Genomic DNA, 24,660 nt, shown 5'->3' with positions numbered 1-24,660 from the left:
TAAGATTCATGAAAAAGCACTTACAATGGGCATTCAGAAGTAACATTAACAAAAGTGGTCTTCAGTTGTCTATAACTTTTTTTCTGAACTTTTTCCTAAATACAAAAGAAGTTTACAGAAAACTATTCAAACTTGTACATATTACTATTTTGGCAAACGAATAACATGCAATTAAATTTTCCTGTATTTTCTAGTTGTTTCCACTAATACAAATTTTATATTTAGGTTTCCTTAACGTACGCTGAATAAAAATATTAAACATCCATGCTTTTAAAAATATTGAACACTTAAGTATTAACTAAAAACAATAGAAAATATTAAAAATCAAATATAAAATATAAGATCCTATCCTTAATATTTACTAACATTGTACACAGGTAAGTGGCCTTCTCACGGGTATTCTACAAGCTGACCTTTAATGATTCTAGAATCGCGCACACACACACACACACCAAAAATAGCATTTTTTCAGAACTCATTTGCTTTAAATTCTTAAAACAAAACAAAACGTTGGCTAATAAGGTTTATGTAAAATCTCACCTGAAAGACTCAAAATTGTTATCAACTAGGACTGTTAGAGAAAGCTATGTGTAAGATGATTCCTATAGCCTGCTGCTCAAAATATATTTGACTGGATCAAAAGGTGAGGAAGGAGTTGCTAAATAAAATTTTAATAAATGTTTTATTAAAATAATTTAACTATAATTAAGTACACGAATAGTGTCGCTACACAATTACTAATTAGAAATAACCAAGAGTCTAGTTTAAAATCCGGTAAGTTAGAAATATTAAAACTATTTTTAGTTGTGATTCATCTTTAATTTTATTATTTCTTTGGAGTACTTTTTTATAGAATTATTTCCATTACTCCAGAAAACTTATCCCTCAGTATTATTCCCCCGATGTCTTTTCTGACTTATCCTTTCCAATGATTTTTACCAGTGTTCAGAGACAACTGTTCAATTCATCTTTTGCACACCAGTTTGTGCTAGCCATTTCAGAAGATATAAAAAAGAGGATACAAAAGTGAGCAAAGATGTTCAGGGTACAAAGATGCTTCTAAAGCAGGAGGTGGGAGGCTGGCAAGCGAGCAAAGCTTCCTCTGTATTTGCAGCTGCTCCCCGGCGCCAGCATCACCGCCTCAGCTCCGCCTCACATCATTAGGCATAAGATTCTCATAGGATCACTGGTCTCTGGTGCCACAAAGTTTGGAGCCTGCTGCTCTAAAGAGATATACTCTAGCCAAAGACAGAAGTGAGAAAAAACTGGAATAGTGAAAAAATATTTTGAAAGAATACAAAGAAATCAATGTGCAGATTCAGAAATCTTGCCCAACTGGATCTGAGTCAGGGCACCTGAGAAAAGTTTTCATAAAGAAGGTGGACTCTGCAGTAAGTTTTATAGGGAGGAAGAAAGTGTTGGCCATCGGAAAAGGTGAGAGCCTGCTGAGTCAGTTCGAAGTTCTTTCCAAACATGGAAAAAAAAAAGGATGAACACTTCGGGAAATCTCAGGTTATGATGTTTCAGCTAAACAAGACATGCCTAAGAAACTAATATTAAGAAACAAGACTGACTAGGGAGCCAGACCAAGTCTCCACTTAATAAACGACAGGGATCAAAGAAAGGTTTGAACAAGAGAATGGCGGGACTGAAGCTGTGCGCTTTAGAAAGGAAACGGCTGGTATTGGATGCAATAAATGGATTGACACAGAGAAATGCTAGCTGCAGAAAGACTTACATTAAGGCTATTGCAATAATCCAGGGTTTAGAAATTAAACTAGAAAAACAGGAGTTGGCATAGGCAGGAGACAGAAGAGTCAAGAGGAATTTACAGAAGGTGAACCTCAAAACCTGAAATTAAATAGATAGAAAGTAATTGTGAGGAATAAATAAAGATAAGTGATATGTTAAGCCTAGATGAATAGTACTCTTTTTTTAAAAAAACAAAAAATGGGACTTAAGAAGGATCTTATTATCAGGAGAGATGAGATTGGCTAGGGAAAAAATGGAGATAAAGATACGCTGAACCATGAACCAAAAGGTAAAACTATCACAGTCATATGTAAAAGAAGCATTTTCTTTGAAAAGCAGATTCAGGGCTTCTTTGAGGACTTGCCACTATACTTGTCAGTTGTTTTATCCACTTGTCAGTATGCCGAAAACATGATATCTAATTCCGTCCACCCGCTATTTTAGTGTTTACAGTAAAATATCATAGTTTGACTATATATGTTTGGCGTAGTTAAATAAATGAAACCTACCTTACTGAGCTGTAGATCAGATTTGTTTGAAAAACCACTATAAAAAAAGGTTTTGTTAAAATTTAAAAAACAAATATCAGCGGAATGAGTTTCATAAAAACCACTTTATGTAAGGTAAAACATATTGGGGTCACTAAGTCTACATTTGATATGTTATAAATAGCTAAAATGTGACAGCACTGGTCTGATTTTTGCAACTTCACACATAGTAAACAGCAACAATATTTAATTCTAAGCTGAATCGTTCATGCGGCAGGAGGTGCCAAGCAAATTAAAATGAATGGTTCTGTCTTGAGAATAATTTTCATGCCATATGATAAGACCAGAATTAACTTAAATGTGAATTAACCAACTGGTAGCCTCTAAAGAGACATTTTGTAATCAGAAATAACCTTCAGAAAGACTAGAAACCAGGAATACATATTTACTATATAAAAGCAACTCGCTTCAGCTCATTTAAATTTCACATTTCATTGAGCAATATATTTAAATATATTTCACTTTACTTATCGCTAGGGTCAATAAATAAAATCTTAAAATGTCTATATCCTAAAGGTTTATTTCTAAAATGGTAAGCTGTATCAATATGGTATTTCTGAGACTCTATAAAATGTAATCAAATAGTAGAATGTCGAATAGTAGGATGTCTAATTTCAAATTTGGTTCCCTTCCTGTGTAATTTAAACAGCTAACATTTATACTTGAAAGTTACATTATTTGAACATGTTTAAAACTAAACTTTAAACAGTATAAAATAATTTAATTGTATCTGTCAGAAAAATATTCAAGTCTAGAATTTAAGAACATACCCGTCAATCGCAGATTCCTTTACTTTTCTTGTAGACTTTACATTGTCCTTTGGTTTATATCTCTTATTAATCTGATTTATCAAGGATTCCGCTGCATCGGTAAATCCTTTCCCTTTTGACTTTTCTCTCTGAAACAATTTATAAGTTACTTAAAAACTCTACCGGTTAACATTTAAAGGTAAATAAAGGCTGAAAAAAATTTTAAGAAAAATCTGGTTCTATATATTATCACAAAGAGAAATAAAGGGGGTCAGAAATTATTTAATTAATAAGTGTGGACCTCATTAGGCGTTAAAACAAGTCAGGATAAGTCTTTTAATATATAAAACTATTCAGAGTGCTCCATTAATATTTACTTTTTAAAGTTTCTACCCATGCAAAACCAAAAAAGTCAAATAAAATCCTAAAGGAAACTAAACGCTGATTCTTGAAAAGATCAATAAAATTGATCAGCCTCTAGCCAGGTTTACTAAGAAAAAAAGGAAAAAGACAGAAATTACCAATATCAAAAATGAAAGAGAGGCTATTACTACTGATCACATGGACATGAAAAGGATGATAAATGAACATTATGAGCAATCTATGCCCACAAATTTGATAACCTAGAGTAAATAGAACAATTCCTTGAAATTCTACCAAAATTCACAGAGGTATCATCTAAATAGGCTACGTCTATTAAAGAAATTGAATCAATAGTTAATACATTCCAAATCATCAGGCCCAAATTGGTTTAGTGGTGATTTCTATCAAGCATAAGATAGAAGCATAGGCAATACTTTCAAATTCGTTCTGTAAAGTCAATAGCACCTAATAACAAAGTCGAAGACATCACGAGAAAGGAAAACTATAGACCAATACCTCCCATGAATACAGATGCAAAACTCCTCAACAAAACATTAGCAAATCAAGTCCAATAATGTATAAGAATGATGTACCACAACCAAGTAGAATTTATTCCAGGTAAGCAAAGCTGATTCAACATTTGAAGATAAATTAATGTAATCTATCAAATTAATAGGCTAAATAAGAAAAATCATATAATCATATCAATTGATGCACAGAAACCATTTGACAAAATCCAATATCCATTCATGACAACTCTCGGAAAACTAGAAATAGAGGGCAATGTCTTCTACTTGATAATGACCATCTACAAAGAGAAATTATAGCAAACATCATCCTTGATGAAGAGAAACTAGATGTTTTCCCACTAAGATCAGAAACAAGCTAGGTGAGCTTGGGTTTGGCAATGCCTTAGGTACAACATCGAAAACACGGCCCATCAAAGAAAACAACTGATAAGAAGGACTTCATTAAAACTACAGGCCTCTGCTCTGCAAAAGACATTGTTTAGAGAATGAAAAACCACAGTGTGGGGAAAAATAACTGTAAAATACATATCTAATAAAGAACTTGTATCTAAATTATACAAAGAACAGTTAAAACTCAACTATAAGAAAACAAAGAACCCAACTAAAAAGTGGGCAAAAGATCTGAATAGACAACTCACCAAAGAAGATATATAGACGGCAAATAAAAATATGAAAAGATGCTCATTATGTGTCACGAGAGAACTGTCAATGAAAACGAGATACCTAAGCACCCGTAACGGTGGCTAAGATCCAGGACCCCGAGAACACCTGCCGCCAGCGAGGGTGCAGATCAGCGGGGAGGGCCCCTCACCCAGCGCTGCTGGAGTGCACGATGCGACAGCGACTTTTTCCACTTTGCGAAGCTAGACGGTTTCTTGCCAAACTGAACATGCTATTACTACGTTGTCCAGCAACTGTGGTCCTTGCTATTTTCTCAAATGAGTTGAAAGCTTCTGCCCACACAGAACCTGCTTTGCTCATAACTGTCGAAACATGGAAGCGAACGAGATGACCAACGTGTGAATGGATAGACAAACCTTGGTGTATATACACAATGGAACATTACTCAGCAGTTAAAAAGAAAGGTCGACCCACGAAAAGACATGGAGGAGCTTTCAATGTATATTGCTAAGTGAAAGAAGTCGTATACTGTATGATTCCAATTATATAGCATTCTGGAAAAGGCAAAACTATGGAGACAGTAAAAAAATTAATGGCCGCAGGAATTTGGAGGGAAGAAAAGGAAGGAGGGGTGGAAAACCAGGGCATATGAAATGGGCGGTGAAGCTGCCAGGGCTTCCCCTGGCCTCTCCCCCTCCTCCTCCCCCTCCCTGACCTCCACCAGCCTTTGATTCTTGCAGTGGGGCCGGAGGAGGGGCCCTGCCCACCCGCTGTCCCCATGCTCTGCCCGCCCTTCTGGTTGCTCTCGTGTGATCACAGTTCCGCTGGAGTCCCCGTGGGCCTCCATGTATGATACCAGCGGTGGGCACATGTTGCTGTAGTGAAAAGACACATAACAATACAAAGTGAGCTCTAACGTAAGCTATGGACTTTGGTTAAGGATGTAGTGATGCTGGCTCATCACTTTGACAAATGTACCACGTTCGTGTAAGATATTAATGAGAGGAGAAACGGCTTGGGGTGAATGGGTGTACGGGAACTCCCTGTATACCAGTACACCTCCAATTTCTGTAAGAAACTGTATTATTTTTTTTTAAATGGAAGAACTACAAAGAATCATTATCTGCATAATTTTAAATAATTTGGTTAACAGAAAATTCTAGTAATACTCTTAAAGATATATTCTCCTGATTTTATTTTCACTTTTTTCTGGAGATCAGGCATATGGATTTTTTAAATTATAATAAAATATAACAAATATAAAATTTACTATTTTAACTATTTTTAAGTTCACAGGTTTTTCTATGTAGTAGATAATAAGTTATCTTACGATTACCATAATGAAGACAAGGTTTGCCTGGCCAGATAAAAATGCAGCAAACACGGGCCTCCCCTACAGGACTGAAGAGCTTCTGGTATACCCGGAGCCAGCTTAGGAAATCTGTACCCTTGAACTAGGGAGGTCCTGTTGCTCTGGCTTTATCCAACAAACAGAAAGACAGGATCAGACAGCCGGTTACCTTAGAGTAGAGTGATCCGCGCGTGGCAGGAAATCCTGCATGACAGGGGAAAGGCACCACGAGGGACTGACAAGACCTGAACACAGGGCGCTGACTTTCAAAAAGCATAACTGAGAAGAGATGGCCAAGGTCCTGAGCTCCCAGGGAAAAGGCACGACTAGCTCGGGGAAATTCTGTGGAATGATTCTAAATTCCAAAGAAAACCATTTAAAGTTAAAATTGAAGAACCGATCAGCATTCAGAGAAAACAAAACCAACGCCTTCCTTTCCGCTGGGTCTGAAAGAAACTAAACTGCAGCTGAGACTGGAAAGAGGAAAGGACAGCACACTAAGAACCAAGGGAAAGCCACCCAAAAGCCTCTAGTGAAAGAAGGAAGTAGCCAAATTAGGCACAGAAAGTGAGCTGCAGGTTGAGAGTCTGGTCAAGACAAGTGAAATAATGTCTAATTACTTGCAATAACTGCAGATTCTCTCTTAAATATTTCATCTGCACACTGAGATGCTTCAAAATGTGAACATTTTAGAAATTTAGAAATTAGAAATCAGGCTACCAGGTATTAATACTACTCTGGAAGATAACTGAAAATGAAGGCCTAAGTAACCTGGATGCTCTAAGGAATACGAAAAGCGAGTTGCATCGTTGGCGGTAGAAATGTATTATGATTTAAAAGTTTTCTTAACCTGCATGTGACTCGCCACCCTCGCCCACCATCCCCCAAGAGAGATTCTGCTACAGAAAGTAAACTGTGGTCTCCAAGCATGGAGCAGAAGAGCTGACGCTGTCCTCAGATGGTCTACGGATGAGTGATCTAAGGGAACGAAGCTCCAGAGGCGACGGGCAACAGTGACAGAAGACGGAGTCCTCCGCCCGCTTCCATCCGTCCCCGAAGAAACACTTTAGATGCTACACTGTGCAAAGCTGTGCCGGGCCACGCAGGAAAACGAGTGAACAGAACAGTCTTTACACTCAGTTAAAAATGGAAAACGCACACGAAAATAAGCACTTATTAAAAAGAAAGGCAAGCGCCATTCGAGAGGCACTGGACTCTACACGCATGCTCCACAGAATCTGAGGGACAGAGAGGGAGAGGCCCAAGGCGAGGGGAGGGGCGGGGAGGCGCATCCATGCCTGCCCTGCCTGCGCACCCTGCCCTGCCGGGTCGCGGCAGAGTCAGCGTCGGGAGCGGTAGGAAAGTGGTCCGAGAGGCGCGTGCCCTGGAGTGAGCACGAAGTAAAGAACAAAGTATTACAAGTGCTAAATCTGCAGCGATCGACCCAGCTTCTTCCCCTTTCTTCTGCTATCAAGTGGGCATTTTACGGTGTGCGAAACAAAACACACTAACGCCTCACCATTTTTTTTGGTTTCAAATCCGAGGAATTCAGTTCAGACGTTAATCTCTTCCCTGATTTTCTACGGCTCTTGGCACCTTTTCTAGGAGAAGGGCTTTTATCGCGAACGGCAGAGGTCACGTCTTTTGACAGTATGTATTTCTTTCTATAGATCAGAGACTCTTCCACTCTCTTATTCAGGAGGACCGATTTAAAAGTGGTTTCGGATTCAATGCGCCAGTCGCTCTGCTTGGTGTTGTCGATGTTTTCCTGCTCCGGGTGTTGGTAATCCGGTGGCTGGTTGTTTCTTTTGCAGACTGCTACTTCTGCTCTGCCCGTTTTGTGACGCTGCATTACTTCTTTCTTGTATTCCACCTTTCCTGCTTCTTCAGAATCATCATCAGATATTGAAGAGGATGATTTTTGTTTAGTAAGTTTTTTGTTGGTAACAATATCTAGCGGGAAAATGAGAAATGAGACCTTATTAAATAAACTGATAATATATCAAATTTGTAAAACCCAAAGATATTTGTTAGACATTTCGAGAAATGGATATTTTCTGGAACTACTATTATATATGGAAGACTACAGTTGACCTTTGAACCACGTAGAGGTTGGGGGTGTCAACCCTCCCAGAGTCAGAAATCCATGTGTAACTTTTGACTCCCCGAAATTGAACTATTAGCCTACCGCTGAGAGGATGCCTTACCCATGACAGAAATAGCTAACACATATTTGGTATGTCATATGTGGTATATACTGCATCCCTATGACGAAGCTAAATGATGTGAAGACAATCATAAGAAAATACATTTACAGTACTTGTTGAAAAAAATCTGCGTAAGCGGACCCATGCAGCTCAAACTTGTGCTGTTGAAAGGTCGGCCGTATATGTGACACCTTGATTAGATGTGTCCCCTGACGAAGCGCTTGCTCTTTGGTTATCACACAGCTTGATATTCGTGACAGGCATCCAACACGCCCACTTAGACTGCATTTTGTTTCCACTGGTGTTGTCTACGACGCTGGGCAACCTGGAAAACAAATTCATTTGCTTAACATATTTTAAAACATTAGCTAAGACTCTGACAGAAGACCTTGAGTTTTTAAACAATGTTTATTGATAGCAATTTGTTAACAGGCAAGTATAAAAATATTTTCATGAGTCATGATGAAAGTTAAAAGGTACTATACAAATGATCAGAGATTATTAAAAAGTTCCATTTTTGCTACTCTTTTGATATCTACTTAAATATATTTCACATCTTACATATTCTGCTGTGTATTTAAACTAGGTTAAATTTCCTTACATTCATGCTTTATTATTTAAAAAATCTCATTCGTTTTAAGTCCATTTGAAAGGAGTTATGTTGGTTGACATGGAAAAAACATACTATAATTGATACTACATTCTAAGACTATAAAAACCTTTTCCTTTAAATTTGTTACATTCATTTAAAAGTAATAATATGCGCTAAAAATGATTTGATGGGTTTTTCTCCATACTTACGCAGGTTTATCAATTTTTCCCACTGCCTGCAAATCAGGAATATCTTGGAGCTCATCTAAAATAAAACAAAAATTGTGTTATTTTCATTTTGCATGCAGTTGCCAGGGTAAACTGGGACTTGGTATGAATTTGATCAAGGCTTGCATACTGAGATGGCGAGATTGACTGATCTTGTCTTCCCCCATTCAAACCCAAACTTCTTGAGAACAGAAACTATATTTCCTTGTAACCTCTAAATTCCTTGCATAAAGCTGAATACACTTATTATAAATCTTTCTTTTTCAAAGCAATGAAAGCCAGTGGAACTGAAGAGAAATATAGAGAGAAGTATATACATTTTTTGAAAGAGCAACTGAAATGAAACCAAAAAGTACTTACTAAAAGTTTGGTTTGGGAAGTCGGTGCCCTTATTTTCTGTCTTTTCTGCAACTTTGGCCATTTTGGTATACTGTAAACACAGACACATACTAAAGTAAATTTGATTAAGGCAGTATAAGAAAACAACTTTTAAGAGTATTAAAGATTAAAACCTAAAATAAATTTGCCTTGTTATTACAAGTTGGATAGTATTCCTATTTACAGTTGACCCTAGGACAACTTGGGAGTTAGGGGGGACTGACCCCCTCCCACCTTTCAAAAATTTGCATATAACCTTTGACTCCCGCAAAACTTTGTTAGCAGCCTATTACTGACCAGAGCCTTACCAATAAAAGTTGATTAACACAAATTCTGAAAGTTATATGTATCATATACTATATTCTTAAAATAAAGCTTAAGAAAGTGTTAAAAAAAAAAACCATGAGAGAAAATACATTCACAGTATTTATTAAAAAGTATCCCCATATAAATGGACCCACGACGTTCAGAGTTGTGTTGTTCAAATGTTAACTGCATTTCATAAAGGTTATGCCCAGTCTAGAATGGTACCTATCCTTAAAACGCAAGAAAACCACTTGTGGTGCAGACACAGGCAGGTGACCCTGCCAGCGCCCCGCCCTCACCCACGGCTAGCGCAGTTGAGTTTTCCTCTGTGACTGAGTTTCCAGAGCCCCCGTGGCGCGCCTCCTGTTGCCGTTGATCTCTTAACCTGCATCTAGTCTGTCTTTTCACTTACGTAAAGGAGTTGGAAATTACGAAACGTACCATGAGGGTGTACAGTTCTGGCCATTGTTCAGATAACTCCTTACCTACAGCAAGCTTCCCCCTTTCCATAGCCAGAGACACTCACCCAGGTCAAATAAAAACCTGACACCACCGTCAGACGAGTACACCCCCAGGCTACTTCTCCCGACTTCCTCGGGTCCTCTCCAATGGGAGAGGAGCAGTGTGAGCGCGTGCAGGTGTGGGCGTCACCATGACAGATGGGTCCTCCTGACAATAAGAGCAGGCCTAGGATGCTTATTGCCCGACGACACTCGGGACCGTGCCACAAAACTGAGCGGCGGCGTTCCGATGAAGAACCCCTAGCTAGACGACTGGAGCCGTCAGTCTGACTGCTTTTCTAATCTCTGCGACTCTTGCACCTTTTATCTCTCTGCCACATAACCATTAAGTTTATTCTGAAGTCCACCATCTATTCTTTCCTACGACACCAAGGCTACTAAGCTTTATTTGAAAGAACATCACACCTGTTTCTGAACCAGTGCCATGATAAGATTCAGTCTTACACTTACACTGGCCTTCCACAGGGCCGAGCACTGCTCATCAGCCCTTCTCGTTACCTCTCGGTAGCTTTCCAAACCTTGACATGTCCCTGAGCCCCGTGTCAGCACATCCCCAAGGGAGATGCGCCATCTTCACACTTCAGAGAAAACAAAAGCTGGTAGGTGTTCCTCATCTACAAACTTACCTGTATCTCTCATTACCTCCTAGTTCTCCAGAAACAGCTTTATCCATTCCCCGCCGCATCCCTTCAGCTCCCTGCAGTGAATGGCCTTCTCCTCAATGTCCGTTTGAATAACCTTTATTGGTCCTTCAAAAATCAACTCACTCTCCCTCTCTTTAAAGAGCGTATCCTGATCTCGACCTCCCCGCCAGCTCAGGGCTTAGGCACCAGCCCCTTCGCTAGCTTCCCACTGCCTCCTACATGCACATCTGAGAACAGTTACACTATTACAACAAACTTATTCATTTGTCCAGTTCCTATGCTAGACTTTGAGATACTTAAGGACAGAGTCCACTTGTATCTTATGTTTCTGTAGCAGAAACTTCCTCATAGGAGATGCTAATTTGTATAATAGAATAATTGTGAGCCCATTCTCCTACCAAATGCATAATCAGAGTTATGATGAATGAACATTCATATAAATATTATTGTCAGCACAGTCATAGATGAGAATGAGTTGTATGTGAGAATGACCTTATTTATGTTCAAGGACAATAAATGATACCTAAAAAAAAAAGGCAATGTCTTAAAGTGAGACACTCACTGCTTGCAAAAGAACTTAGCTCAATATGTATTTCTACGATAACTTGCTAAAATTTTTAAAATGCTTTCAAAGTTACTTTGTCTGTATCATCTCCTCGATTTCTTCCTTTAGACGGTCTAGGTTTAAGTGATGCAGCATTATCCACTTCATTTTCCGACGTTTTAGAAACCCCAGGTTTTTCTGCAGAACTCATCATTTGCAGTGGTGATTTAATTCTTCTTCGTGGTGTTACTAAAAAGGAAGACAAAAGACTAGTTTATTTGTGGGGTTTTAAAAATTCCTTATTGTTTCATTGAGATACTTTTTAGATGAGGAAGGTAAAAGAGAGAGGTTCTAGGACGGGCCCCAGCCTTCTGGTTTAGATGGATAAGTGGATATGGATGCCATTTGCCAAGGTAAGGAGTGGGGAACAAATTGGTAGGAGAGTGGGGTGGGAGAGGGTGGAAAGATGAATTCATTTCGGATCTGTTAAATTTGGGGAGCCTGTTGGACATTAGCCAACTGACCAGCAGGGAACTGGATTTTAGGAAGAGGTCATTAAATTGTCAAAAGTAGTAAATAAGATTGTGTTTGTAGCAACTAGGATATAGTATCAGATGATTAATTTTTATTTAGCTCTTAGTATGTGCCGGTTGCTGTCTAAATGTTTCCCAATACTCCCTGCCATTTGAAGGAATGATTCTTACTTAATCCTCTAAATAACTCATGAGATGGACACACTTTAGTCCCATTTCACAGAAGGGAAACTGGTTCTAAACGTAGCTAGAGGATAATCTGTACAAAGCACAGCCCTGACAGTGGAAAACAAGCCCAAGTGCCTGATTCTTCTAGCCACCATGTTATGCTGCTCCTGCTTAAATTACAATACATTACGAATGCTGGGTATTACTGTTTTGAATAATGTTTATATGTCTACACCCATTAAACCTTTCTGAAACATCTGTGGTTCTTGGCTTTCAATTTTTATATCCCCAACTTATCCTATAGGTAAACTATACCCAGAATATCTCTGAATTAAAAAATGCCTGCTTTAAAGCATAAGAACCCTTCTTGGAAATCTTTTGAGACTATAAAACTTACATGTGTTGGTCAGAAGGATTGGACTTCTCACGGTGTACCTGTCTGCGCCAGGAACGATCATTGATGCTTCAGACATTTTCCTTTTGCTGGGAGTGATTACCTTCGACCGTGAGAAACAGCCACAGTAAACACACATTACCTTTTGAAATTAGGTATCCTACAGTTTTATTCATAACATATTACCTTGATGTCACACAAAGATATGTGGCATTTTATAGACATGATATCCAGAAATCTCTTTGTTTTAGGTTGACTTTTCACCAAACAAGGGTTTACTCCTAATGTTTGGCACTGAACGGGTAGCTGAAACAGGTAAGGAGTACTGTTCTGAAGAATGTTTATAGACTATCTAGACACGCGAGACAAAGTGCCTCTGTAGACCAGCTGAGACGTTTTTTGCTGCCACTGGTTCGCCTAGTTAACCAGCGGCTCAGTGTCCTGTCCTGCGTCACGTAGATGGTGTCTGGATACATGTTCACGTGAACTCGTTTGTGAACGCTTCCGTGATGTTGAGCATCATCTGAAACTTTCTCACATTTAAAAAGTTATATTAATGTTCTGTGAAGACGAAACTCTCTTTGGAGTAAAAAGTAGCTACAGGAAATCGGAGACTGATACACAAGCTAGTAGCTCCAATAAAGACTTGCATTTTAAACTTCATCCTTGAGCAACTGTAAGGGCAAGCGAAGCAGAGGCAGGGGCTACGGGGGACAGGAGTGCCATAGGGTCCCACACAGGGCAGGTGAGGGCAGACTGTGAAGAGGCGGAGGAGAGCCTCCTTAAACAGGCACCTACCTACCCTGAGACAGAGGGGAAAAACATTGGAGTTTTGGGTAGATGTGTATATGAGACCCGGATGAAAGGTGAGGAGGACAGCAGAAAAGGAAATTCTACGATTAAACAGAAAACAAGCCAGAACCAGCAGATTCTTCTTTTAAAAAGGCAGCGCCTAGTGGGATAGCGAACGGGACCTGCACAGCTAATCCTTGATGGAAACACAGTGGCTATTTAACGATGGTACAGTGGTTCCAAACTTGGGTGTCCATTAAGGTCTTTCCCAGAGTTTATAATTCAGTAGGTAGAGGTGGGGGGGAGGGAGGGTCTAAGAATCTGCATTTTTAATAAGTACTCAAATTATGATTCTGATTGCAGACAAAATAGCTTTCATGATCTAATCATCTAAGCAAATATTAAGACGACCTTTTAAATTTAACGAAGGACATAAGACTAAATGGAAAAAGTTGTAAGAAACATACCAAACATACGGAAAGCCTGTGAAAGCTGTAGTTGCCTAAAGGTGAGAAATTAGTAAAAACTCAAATAATCAGAAAAAGCTCCATGAAGAAAGTGAAAATGAACCAAGACTAGCAAAGTAAGTTCACTTCAGATGAGCGAAGGTGGAAAGGAAGAGACGCCGTGCAGGACGCTGCGGAGGCGAGGACCGGCGCGGCGCGACCGTCAAGTGACCGGCCTCGCTGAGGCGAAAGGTATTCTGAAAGAGTAAAATTGTAGTCTCAGAACAGAGTCGAAATTCAGACTGAGCGCAATAAACACAGATCGCAAAGCTTTCTGAGCGGGAAAGTGCTACAAAAATACTAACGTGAAGAAAAGCCAGTGGGATACCACATAGGATAGCTCACGGGATGAAGCGAGCTGTCGAAGACCCATTAAGGGGTGACTCTGTTGACCCAGGCATGCTGCAGTGAGTCCTGGTAAAGGGAATGAGGAGCGGCGGGTGCGAGAGACATTATGATAAAACGATCACTAGCACCTTGGTACGGGGGGCGGGGGAGGCCGGAATGGAGCGTTAGCAGAACAATCGACAGCAGCACTGTTGGAGTATGAGGCAGATACAAATGTGAGGCAAAACATAATTTGCGGTTAGACTTTAAAAAAGGGCTTGGAGAGACAGAAGGAAATATCAGAAGAGGACATGGAGAAGCAGCTGTCGAACTTTGCAGAGAAGGCTGGTGCATTTCAAGAGCTTAAATCATGCATGTGAAGGAAGCTCGCAAGGGGAGAAGGCGCACGCGTGTCCAGAAGGCGGGGGATCCGGCTCCCAGAGCAGAGCTGCTTCCAGGGGCTGGGGAGAGAGCGTTTCTGGCCCAGCAACAGAAGTAAGGAGAGAATTAAAATGCTAACATGAGTCTAAGAGGAGGAGGACCTCAAAGAAGAGAGGGCTGATAGTGATGTCAAGTGTCACAGCAAGGCACAAAGAAGGCCGAGACGTTCTACTGGATGTGGCCTGGGGAGACTCGGTGGAAGGAGCGGCGGCGGCAGAAGAACCACCTAATACTTGGCTTTCTTTCCCCATGCGAATAAACACATTGATACAAACATTATAAAGTTGTACTCTACATCTAAATGTATAATTAGAACAACGGTTATATTAAAAAGTGATCATTACTTTCCTATGTACCACTAATTTGGAATTTACAAGTGTATAGTATACCTTGTCCTAACCCTCTCTTATACATAAACACAATTTGCTAAGACACTATCTTTTGTTTATAGTTGCAAGAGACAGGGAAAATACTTTGAAATGTTACTGAGAGGCAATTAACAAATTTCTAGATGCTTTTTTTCTGTGATTATATATAGCAATGATTTTATGTTTGTTATGAGCAACAATTTTGACAACATATTTACCTCCAGCTGACTACTTTTTCTGTTCCCTTGAGTACTGTTTTTGATATGTTTTGGAGGTTTAGCAAATTCCTTTTGAGAGTTAGGTTTTTCTTTCAAATTAATGGGTTCTTCTAGAGGTGAGGCTTGACTTTCTGGCACTAGAATCTGTTGGGGAATGTGGGAAAAGATTTAAAACTACAAACCGCAGGACGTTCCTACAAAACAGTGGATGTCTGAAGAAAGCACCCGCTCATCTGACACTTACACAGGTCAATTCTTTCATCTTCTACGTACCACTATAATTTTTAGTCTTACAACTAAAAGCATCCACTTTTTCAAATATTAATAGACCTATGACAAGCTTTCGCACTAGCGGAAGGACATATACTTCTCATTTTAAAGTTACCTGAACTGATATTGATTAGTAACTATCTACCTTCTGTACTAAAATAAATTATAACTGACAACATGTTTAAAAGTCATATGTCTCTTATTAGGGCACTATGTTGAGACAATTTATTTTTAAGATATTCAACATGAACTTTACTACTGTGCTGTTATTTGGGTTAAACTGCGCCCGAGGGTTAAAATCGAGTAAGTCAGACACATACCTGTGATCCACTTGCATCGAAAAGCACATGCACAGATGTTTTGGCAACTGAAATGCTCTGTTTTCTGGCAAATTCCTAAAATTCAAAGTGATATCATTTTCTTCCAGTTCATCCCATTTTAATGTAATTATTTCCTACCTCTTTCCTTCCAAAATTGCCAAATGATCTCATCGGCATTTTGTACACATAAACGCCCTCTCGGAGTATGTCAGTGACTGCCCATGAGTCTTCTCGGCTTGCCGTTTGGGTCAGGGTTCCTCACAAACATTCTCTGCTACTCTTCGTCACAAACGTTTTGCACTGCTATAGATTAACAGTGTCCCCTCCGAAATTCATGTTGAAATACAATCTCAAGGTGATGGGACTAGGAGGTGGGGCCATTGGGAAGTGATCAGGTCGTGAAGGTAAAGCCCTCATGAATGGGATTAGTGTCCTCATAAGAGGCTCCAGGAGCTCCCTCACCCCTTCCGCCAGGTGAGGGCACAGAGAGAGGACGGCCACTGTGAAGCAGGAAGCATGCCCACACCAGACACCAGATCTGCTGGTACCTTGACCTTGGACTTCCGGCCTCCAGAACGGAGTTATGACTGTCTGTTGTTTAAGCCATCTAATCTGTTGCAGTTTTGTTACAGCAGCATGAACAGATTAAGACACACACTATCCAAACCTGTCAACAGAGTATCTCCCCCAAACATAAAGGGAATTGTCACTTTAGATTCCAAGTTAAACAACATCCAACTCTATCCAATTACCAATGTCTTCCAGCCCTGGAAAGATGTTATCTAAATCTCACCCAACTCCGGAGGCCATTTCAAGGCCATCTCCATAGCCTTTCTTCCGAATGTGAGTCTTAACGAGCACTCTCTCTCCTCGACTTCTGTACCTCATTTTCCCTATGAACCATGTTTAATGTCTTGAAAATAGGGCTTTGTCTCATTTCACTTTTTACCTACCTGGCAGGAATTCATAAAATGTTTTCATAAACTACTGCTTATTTTGTTATCTGAGATTCTTTCCAATAGATAGAGGGTATGGCTAACAATGCTAATGGCTAGTCCCCAATATAAATTTAAAGAACTAAAAAATCTATATAACATTTTAAGAGTTAAAAAAAAAAAATCAATGAAACTTAGCTCCGAGTAACTATAAATTTCTGGAGTATGAAAATAATATTAAAAACAGTTTAAACACTTACCCTATATTTATTTGTGCCAAAAATTTTTTGTGTCACATTAGTGATTTCTAATGATGCATCAAAATACAAAAGCAATTCTTTCCCTTCTCTTTTACTAAATTTTACTGTATTTTTCATAATTACTGTCAGTAGTTTCTTTGATTCTCTCACTGCACACAAAGAAATCACGCTGATTAGTTTATATTCACTTCTATGATACCACTCTATAGGTAGACTATAAATAACAAAAGCATGCAAAATAGTAAAATGAATTGAAATAAAATTAAGATATAACAGTATTTAAATTGATTCTGGTATTATGTATGTAACAAATTAAGTTGATTTATTTACAAAAATCTTTAAGTCAATTTTTCAGAAATCTGTTTCTTGACCTATAAGTTACAGAGTAATATAATAATAAGCTAAAGCCCTGAATACATTCTGGACACTAACAGCTTCTTAATAAATATTCCTTAAAAACATGTGAGAAAACGACTTTCTTAAAAGAGACAAAGAAAATAATTAATTCCATAAACAACTACATTTCTATGCATAAGCATCTTTTCAAACATTTCTATTAAATCCACAAATAAAATGTGTTGACAGGCAGAGATACTGACTGATCTCCAGGGTCTGCCCTCTATCTTCCATGAGTGCCATTCACATAAAACTCGGATCCTGCCTGCTCCACACAGGCAGACTGGACCACCGCTTTATTACAAAGGACGTTAAAGGATACGAACCAACGGCCAGCTGAAGAGATACACAGAGCAACGTCAGGAACGGTCCTGAGCACAGGAGCGCCTGTCCCTGGGACCTGGCGTGTGCCACCCTCCTGGCACATAGTTGCATTCTTGTTCACCAATCCGAAAGCTCCTCAAACTTTTAATCCATACATAAAGAACTTAATTTTTTATAAAAGCATCCTCATAAAATTAGGATGAGTCATGTATTAGAAAGTAGATCTTAAAAATCAACTTTAGGTGATGCCATTAAAACAAGAAAATCACTTTTTGCCCAATAACATGCAACTACATTTGGCAAGGTGCCAAATAAGTAGGCCGTGATGGCAGTGACTGACGTGAGAAGTGATGGGGGATGAAGGGGGGAGGACAAAGTCAAGAGACAGACAGACCCTGGAAAATGACTGAGGAGGGGGAACGATCAGGAACGGCGTCCGCATCTGGGAGACCTGGAAGATCATCGTGCCCTTTGTCAAGACAGGACGTAAAAGAGGTAGTATTGGGTACAAGTTTAGTTGCGGACACGTGTTTTCGATAATAGATATTTGTGAAAATATCCAAATGGAATAGTTTATCACTTATATCTACATGTAGACCTCAGTTAAGAAATTAGGAAAAAAGATTCAAAACTGAAAGTGTGGTTAACAGTGTCAAGTGTGGGGGAAGGAAGTGTGCATACTAATATTAATAGTGAATTATTTTGACAACTGGAATTTCAGTGAAAACTTCACTGGAGTCAGATATAAAACAGAATGTGGTAGGGTCAGGCGTGAATAGCAGGAGGAAAGATCTAGTACAAACGATTCGTTAAAAATTGGCTATGAATGGAAAAAGAATGAGACCGCTGGAGGAATACACAAGACCCAAGCAGGTGTTTTGTTTTAAAAAGCAGTGACAAATGTACCACAAAAATAAGATGTAAAAAATATGCGAGGACATTATGCTAAGTGAAATCAGCCAGACGCACACTGTGTGGTTCCACTTAGTCACATTCGCACAAATAGCAGAATGGTGCTTGCTAGGGCTGGCGGAGGGGTGGTGACAGGGAAGTAGTGTCACGGGTGTAGAGTTTCAATTTTACAAGATAAAAAGTTCCGAAGATTTCTTTAACAAGGTGAATATACTCAACACTACTGAACTAGCACTTAAAAATGGTTAAGATGGTAAGTTTTATGTCATGCACTTTTTTCTTCACCACACACATAAAAGAAAAACTGGGTGAGGAAACTTTCTATACTAATTTGTCAAATTTTCTGTATTCTAAAACTACTCTAAAATTAAAAGAATCTTTTAAAAAGATCCAAATCCAACTTCCAGAGATGAATCATATAATGCCTGAGATAAACATGACTAGGACAGGATGAGAAGCAGATTAGACACTGAAGAAAATATTAACGAGCATGATATATAAAACTCTTCAAAAGAAAAAAGAGAAGGGGAAAAAGTCTAAGGTGGAACCAGAGAGCCCGGAGAAGCACTGAGCTTTGGGAACCTTTGAGTTTGGTATTTGTGTAATCAGAGTCTCCAGAGTGAAGCAGAAAAAGGGAGCAGAAAATTGAAGAAAAATTAATGAAAAGTTTAAATTTTATTTTAAAAAACTATGGACCTGCTCACAGAAGCAAGATGCTCAATGAATCCTATGAACAAACAACATCAAGAACATTACGCCAAAGCACTACCGTCAGATTGTTTAAGAGTAGTGATGAAGAGAGAATCTTAAAAGCAGCTGGGGAAAAACACTTCAAATAAAATGAAACGAAGATGAGAATGATGGCGGGTCTCTCATCAGAAACGACACAAGCCTGGAGACGTAGAGGAACATTTTAAAAGCAAACCGAAAGAAAAAGAGGCAATGTAGACCTGCGTCTGCATCGAAATACCTCTGAAATAAAAGTAAATATTTTTGGTCTATAAAAGCTGAAAGAGCTTATCACCAGCACATCTGCACTCAAGAAATATTAGAGAAGTCACTCAGACGGAGGAAATAACCAGATGGAAACCCGAGTCTATACAAAGGAAACTGAACACTGTAAACAGAACATGTGTTGGGAAGTACAAAACACTTTTAATCCACTTTTTAAATCTCTTTCAAAGATAATTAGCTTCCTAAAGCAAAAAAATCATAACACCATATTATGAGGTTTCTGACCATGTAAAGCAATTGACACAAAGGCCAGGAAAACAAAAATAAAAGTATATTGTTATTATACAAGGTGATTATACTACACATAAACGGGTGCATTATTACTTAAACGTACACACTATTAAGTTAAAGATATATAAGGTAAACTTGCCCCAATAAACCACTAAAACAAGAATAAAGCTAACAAAAAAAATGGACAAAATCAGCTGAACGTGTTGAGGTTCCAGACTGCCAAGCCACGAGCATCCGGCAGTGCTACACAGTGCTGGTTACACACGGGGACAAATTAAATGTTTAGATCTAATCGTACCAACAGGATGGAAGGACAAAAAGCTTGAACCTGTCAATGAGAAGGTGACTGTTCATGGGTTTTAGTCCAGACAGCAAAGGAGTAAGTACAGGCGGGAGCTGGGAGGTTGTGTGTGTGTGGTGGGGGGGCGGGGGGGGGTGCAGGGTTAGAGAATTTGCTGATATTGAACTAGCAAATTTATAAATGTGAACATAGGAAATGTTGGTTTTGCTTTCATTAGTCTGTTTTGTTTTTCCAGCGAGCATGCGACTTCAATTCCATTAGATAAAAATCAAGAAGAGAATTATGGAAAATGAGATTCATACCTTCAATGCTGTATATTTGTACTTTTTCCTCAGGCACAGTGACCGCTTCCCACTGATGATCCTTAAAATTTAAAACGGATTTTGACCATAAATGATTCCTGCTTTAAAGCTTCTTTAAAAAGAATCTTTAAGTTGTACTACCAATGAAGGCTATTTAACACCAAGTACCACTGAGTAACCAGCTGATATAATACATTTCTTGCTCCATCAATTGACTGCATAATACATTCTACATGTCACATTTAATCTATTTGTTTGCTTTTAAAAGGAAATAATGGTATTAATTTTATGGTTTCCCATTCTTGACCAAAAAAAGGAATGACTATCCATGAATAGACATTTTTTAAAAAAATGTAACCAAATTCTGTCATTTCTTCCTTTGAAATGTTTTGTGAAATCACACACATTCCTCAATTCACACATATTGATTGTCCTTCGATTCAAACATTGAATGCATGTTAACAACCTAAAATGTTTTCTCCTTCAAGGATTTTAATTGAAAATTTGTATAACTGAATAAATACGGAGTTCACTGAAAAGGCCATAGTAAACAGTGGATACCGTTGCTAAAAGATGGGGCCCTAACGCCTTCCAGGAGTCTCCCGAGGAAGCCGGTTCCAGTTCTCGAGGACAATTCACTCTACGGACACTCCCCAGACCCTCGGTCTCCTCACCACCCCTCCGCTCCCTGCTGCAACTGAAGCCAGCCCGCACGCTCCCGGCACCACGACCGGCAGGGCCCTCTTCAGGGAAGGCGCGGACTCGCCCAGACCTCCGCAGCTCAGGCAGGAGGAAAGGGCTGGCACCGCGTCTCCCCAGCGGGCTGAGCAGCTTCATACCTCTCTGCGGGAAACTTGCCCCTTCGAGGATGTCACCACTGACTAACTCCGAAATGACTCTTCCTCAGATGCGGAGGCGCTGCCTTCCTTTAAAATTTATTTTCTATCGTTCTGTCATCCATGCAGCCATTAAATCCCATGATTTTATTTATCATTAATACAGATAGCTTCTAAATCTGTTATGGCTCAGTGCTCTGACCTGAACTTCAGACCAATATACATATCCAACTGCCTACCAGATATCTCCAGCAGAATATCCCGGAAGTATCTCCAAATCAAAACCCTCAAAGCTGAACTCATCGTCTTTCCCGTACGAAACTTACCCTCTGTGACAGCATCCCCAACCATCCAGTTACCCAAGTTTTATTAATCCTCTTTTTACTACAAACAAATCGGCACCAAGTCTACTCAGTTATACTTCCTCCTCAAATTTTTCTGGGATCCATCCATTCCCATCCACCCCTGCTGTAATTTTCCACAACCATGCCATGAGTTCTCACCTGGATTACTGCAAAAGTCTCCAAACAGCCTCTGGTCTCCTCCCTTTTTAACCCATTCTCCCTGCCAGAAGGACCTTTTACATGAATGCGGTCCTCAGTGCCTAGCATAGATCTGGCACGTAGTAAGTTCCTAATACTCACTGAACTGATGCTACCTCCCACTTATAATCCTCCTTTGGCTCTGCACTGTCTTATTTCTTTCCAATTTTCTTTGCATTAACCACACTATTTATGTACCTTTCAGTTCTTTGAACAGTCTATTCATTCATTCTTGTAATAAATATGGATAGCTACAAATGAGAAAGACAGGTCCCTGATTTTATGACTCTCCCCTTGTGGGGGAGGAGCAGACAACATAGGACAAGTAAGAATGATTTTACTATAATTTGCGATAGTAATTCCTTTAATTTCTATAAAGGAACTAAAGCAGGACAGTGTGTTATCGTGCGGCTGGGAGGCTACTTTAGCTTGAGTCATCAAAGACCTCCTCCGCAGGGACGTGGTGTTTGTGCTAAAATCTCAATGGGAGGGAACGAAGTTACAAAGATCTGGAGGCGGTTTCTAGGCAGAAGCAGCAGCAAGTGGAAAGATCAGAAATGGGCCTGACCTGCATCAGGGGAACAGAAAAAACAACAATGTGGCTGGAACGTAGTGAGCATGAAGAACGGTCTGAGATGTCAGAGAAAGAGCCAGGGGCCAGATCGTGAAGACTCTCCTGGGCCATCGCTAAGAGACAAAAGAAGGGTTTTAAGCAGCCACTCTATGCAGAAGGGCTTCCAGGAGAGCAAGAGTACAGGGCTAATACATTGCTGCTGTAGAAATCCAGAGGAGAGTGGATTCTAAATATGTTTTTGGGAAGAAGAACCTCCCAGCATGTCTAGATCACTGTCTGCAACATAACAGGCATTAAAGCCTTAATGCATTTTATCCTATCCCTATCACGCGTAATACTATACAGCTTAGTTTCTGGTCTGAATCATCCACTAGACCAGGCTGAATGGAGGCAGGAGCTACACATCAATCTAGTCTACTCTCTCCTCTCAAAATGGAAGGCCAGCTTCTGAAGAAAACCCACTGAAAAATACTCCTACAGACGCCGCAGGAATAACCACACTAATGCAAAAGTGTCAGTGCCCCTGAGAAGCCGTGCTAGTGTTTGGAACTTAACAGTCTAAAGAGGTTCTCTAAAATACAAAGAAACAAAGGGGTGTGGGAAGCCCAAGAGACGTCTGGTTAACGTTCATCTATAAAGAGCCTAGAGTCTACCTGGAACAAAAAGCAGGACTTCATAAGAGGCAGACCAAAGAGACTCACGCTCCACTAGAATCCCGGCAGCCACACCGCACTGGGACGTGCAGATCGACTCCCGCTCAGATTGTGGCCAACGCGATAGACCGGTGGCGCCAGGAGCACCCCACGCACCAGACGGTTAAGTGGCAGCAATTTGGAAACGGAATTTCCTCAGGTTAAAAAGCGTAGTGTCTGGTCTGAATCGTCCACTAGACAAGGCTGAATGGAGGCAGGAACTACAGTAGAAAACAAAACACCTGGCTGGAGGCTTTAAACGCAGGACGCAGCACAGACGGTAAAAACTAAAATTCACCTTCGAATCCTACCTGAGAATCAATTCCTCACTATTTTCAAACAGATTATATGACTAAGACCACTTGTCATTATCTGTTAATGTTATTTTTAACTGAGTGCCTTTGTATTTGAGTCACTTTTTTTCTAGATTCAATTCACTTTATTCATGTGAATGAAGTTTTATTTGACATTAACATGTAACTTATTTCTGAAAAGCTTATCTTAAAAAAACTAGCATTAAAATTTAGCATCATTTTTTTTGCAATAAACATCAAACAGTTTTCATTTCTAATTGGCTTGATAGGTTATCATGCTAATCAAAATTTCTGAGATAACACTGAAATATGTTAAAAAAGCTAGAATAAATATACAAAGAAAAAGATATTCTTAAATTGAATTAAGACATTCTAAGTGCACATATAACACACATATAAAATGGTATAGAGGGAATAAGACTCACATCGCTATCTCCAGCAATGTAGAATGAGAGAGTCTGGCTCCCAAGATTAAAGTCTATCCAAAATTCCTCCAGTTTTTCATCTGATGGTATTTGCAGCTAATAAAATAAACATATTAAACTAATATATCCTATGCTTTTAAAAGTGACAGCAGAGAATTGCAGTCATGTAATCTCATGGTTGCACTTTTATTTTTTTTGATAAGAGTATAGCTAGAAGGTGAGAGGAAAGGAGATAGTACACCATTTAAATCAATTTAGAAACAATCTGCTTAGTGTTATACGCAGAAATCAGCCCGCTCCAAGAAATTACAAATGCAAATAAAGGTTAAAATATTCATTTGTATATATTCATGAATAATAAATCAATAATGGGCTTGATTAGGAAAAGAAAATTTGAAGTAAAGCCTTTATATTTCATTTATCCTTAGTTACAAATACACCAGGTCATAAAATGTCTTAGATATAAAATACAAGACCAGCTCTATTTGAGATCTAATTATGACAAGAACATTTTAAATGTTCTTTTCAATTGGTAACCTGTAATTCACTTGTCCCTTAGCATCAAAATTCATCAAATAACTGAAACATGATAAATCTAAAACTTACCTCATATTTATCAAAAAATGCTGATAAACAAGGAAATGTAAAGACCCTGAAATAAAAAGCAGCTTGAGTTAAACAAAAAATTTATTAATTTTTCACAGAATAAGCTTCACTGGCCACAGAAAGCATGTCTAGGGCCAAAAGAAAATCAGGCAGTGGTCATAACAACTTATGCAAAATCCTATCTCCTCCTTTATTAGTTTTTAGAGTAAAAGCTTAATGTAAATTTATTCCTGCAGAGAAAGCCTCTTACTCAGGATCCTAAACCTGCCACTTTGACATGATGGTACCATCCCATGTTCCGTGCTTTGACCATGAGCAGAGCCTCA

At 39.2% G+C, this 24,660-nt stretch overlaps 1 protein-coding gene across 3 annotated transcripts in view; it reads right to left on the bottom strand.

Moving 5' to 3' along the window:
• Positions 1–24,660, bottom strand: part of SYCP2 (synaptonemal complex protein 2) — a 52,619-nt gene that overhangs the window by 14,801 nt on the left and 13,158 nt on the right. For all 3 annotated transcript variants that reach the window (XM_016131687.2, XM_036229219.1, XM_036229220.1), the window contains 15 exons: positions 24,335–24,380; positions 23,729–23,824; positions 20,346–20,406; positions 16,866–17,014; positions 15,671–15,745; positions 15,081–15,224; positions 12,432–12,531; positions 11,428–11,582; positions 9,301–9,370; positions 8,923–8,977; positions 8,313–8,446; positions 7,434–7,867; positions 3,071–3,198; positions 2,262–2,298; positions 25–95 (listed from right to left, as the gene is read on the bottom strand). In XM_016131687.2, coding sequence (XP_015987173.2) covers positions 25–95; positions 2,262–2,298; positions 3,071–3,198; positions 7,434–7,867; positions 8,313–8,446; positions 8,923–8,977; positions 9,301–9,370; positions 11,428–11,582; positions 12,432–12,531; positions 15,081–15,224; positions 15,671–15,745; positions 16,866–17,014; positions 20,346–20,406; positions 23,729–23,824; positions 24,335–24,380 — 1,755 coding nt within the window. The remainder of the gene's footprint in view (positions 1–24; positions 96–2,261; positions 2,299–3,070; positions 3,199–7,433; positions 7,868–8,312; positions 8,447–8,922; positions 8,978–9,300; positions 9,371–11,427; positions 11,583–12,431; positions 12,532–15,080; positions 15,225–15,670; positions 15,746–16,865; positions 17,015–20,345; positions 20,407–23,728; positions 23,825–24,334; positions 24,381–24,660) is intronic.

Source organism: Rousettus aegyptiacus, unplaced genomic scaffold (genome assembly GCF_014176215.1).
Source record: "Rousettus aegyptiacus isolate mRouAeg1 unplaced genomic scaffold, mRouAeg1.p scaffold_m13_p_12, whole genome shotgun sequence".
Classification (NCBI taxonomy): Eukaryota; Metazoa; Chordata; class Mammalia; order Chiroptera; family Pteropodidae; genus Rousettus; species Rousettus aegyptiacus.
This window is presented reverse-complemented; position numbering and strand designations above follow the sequence as displayed.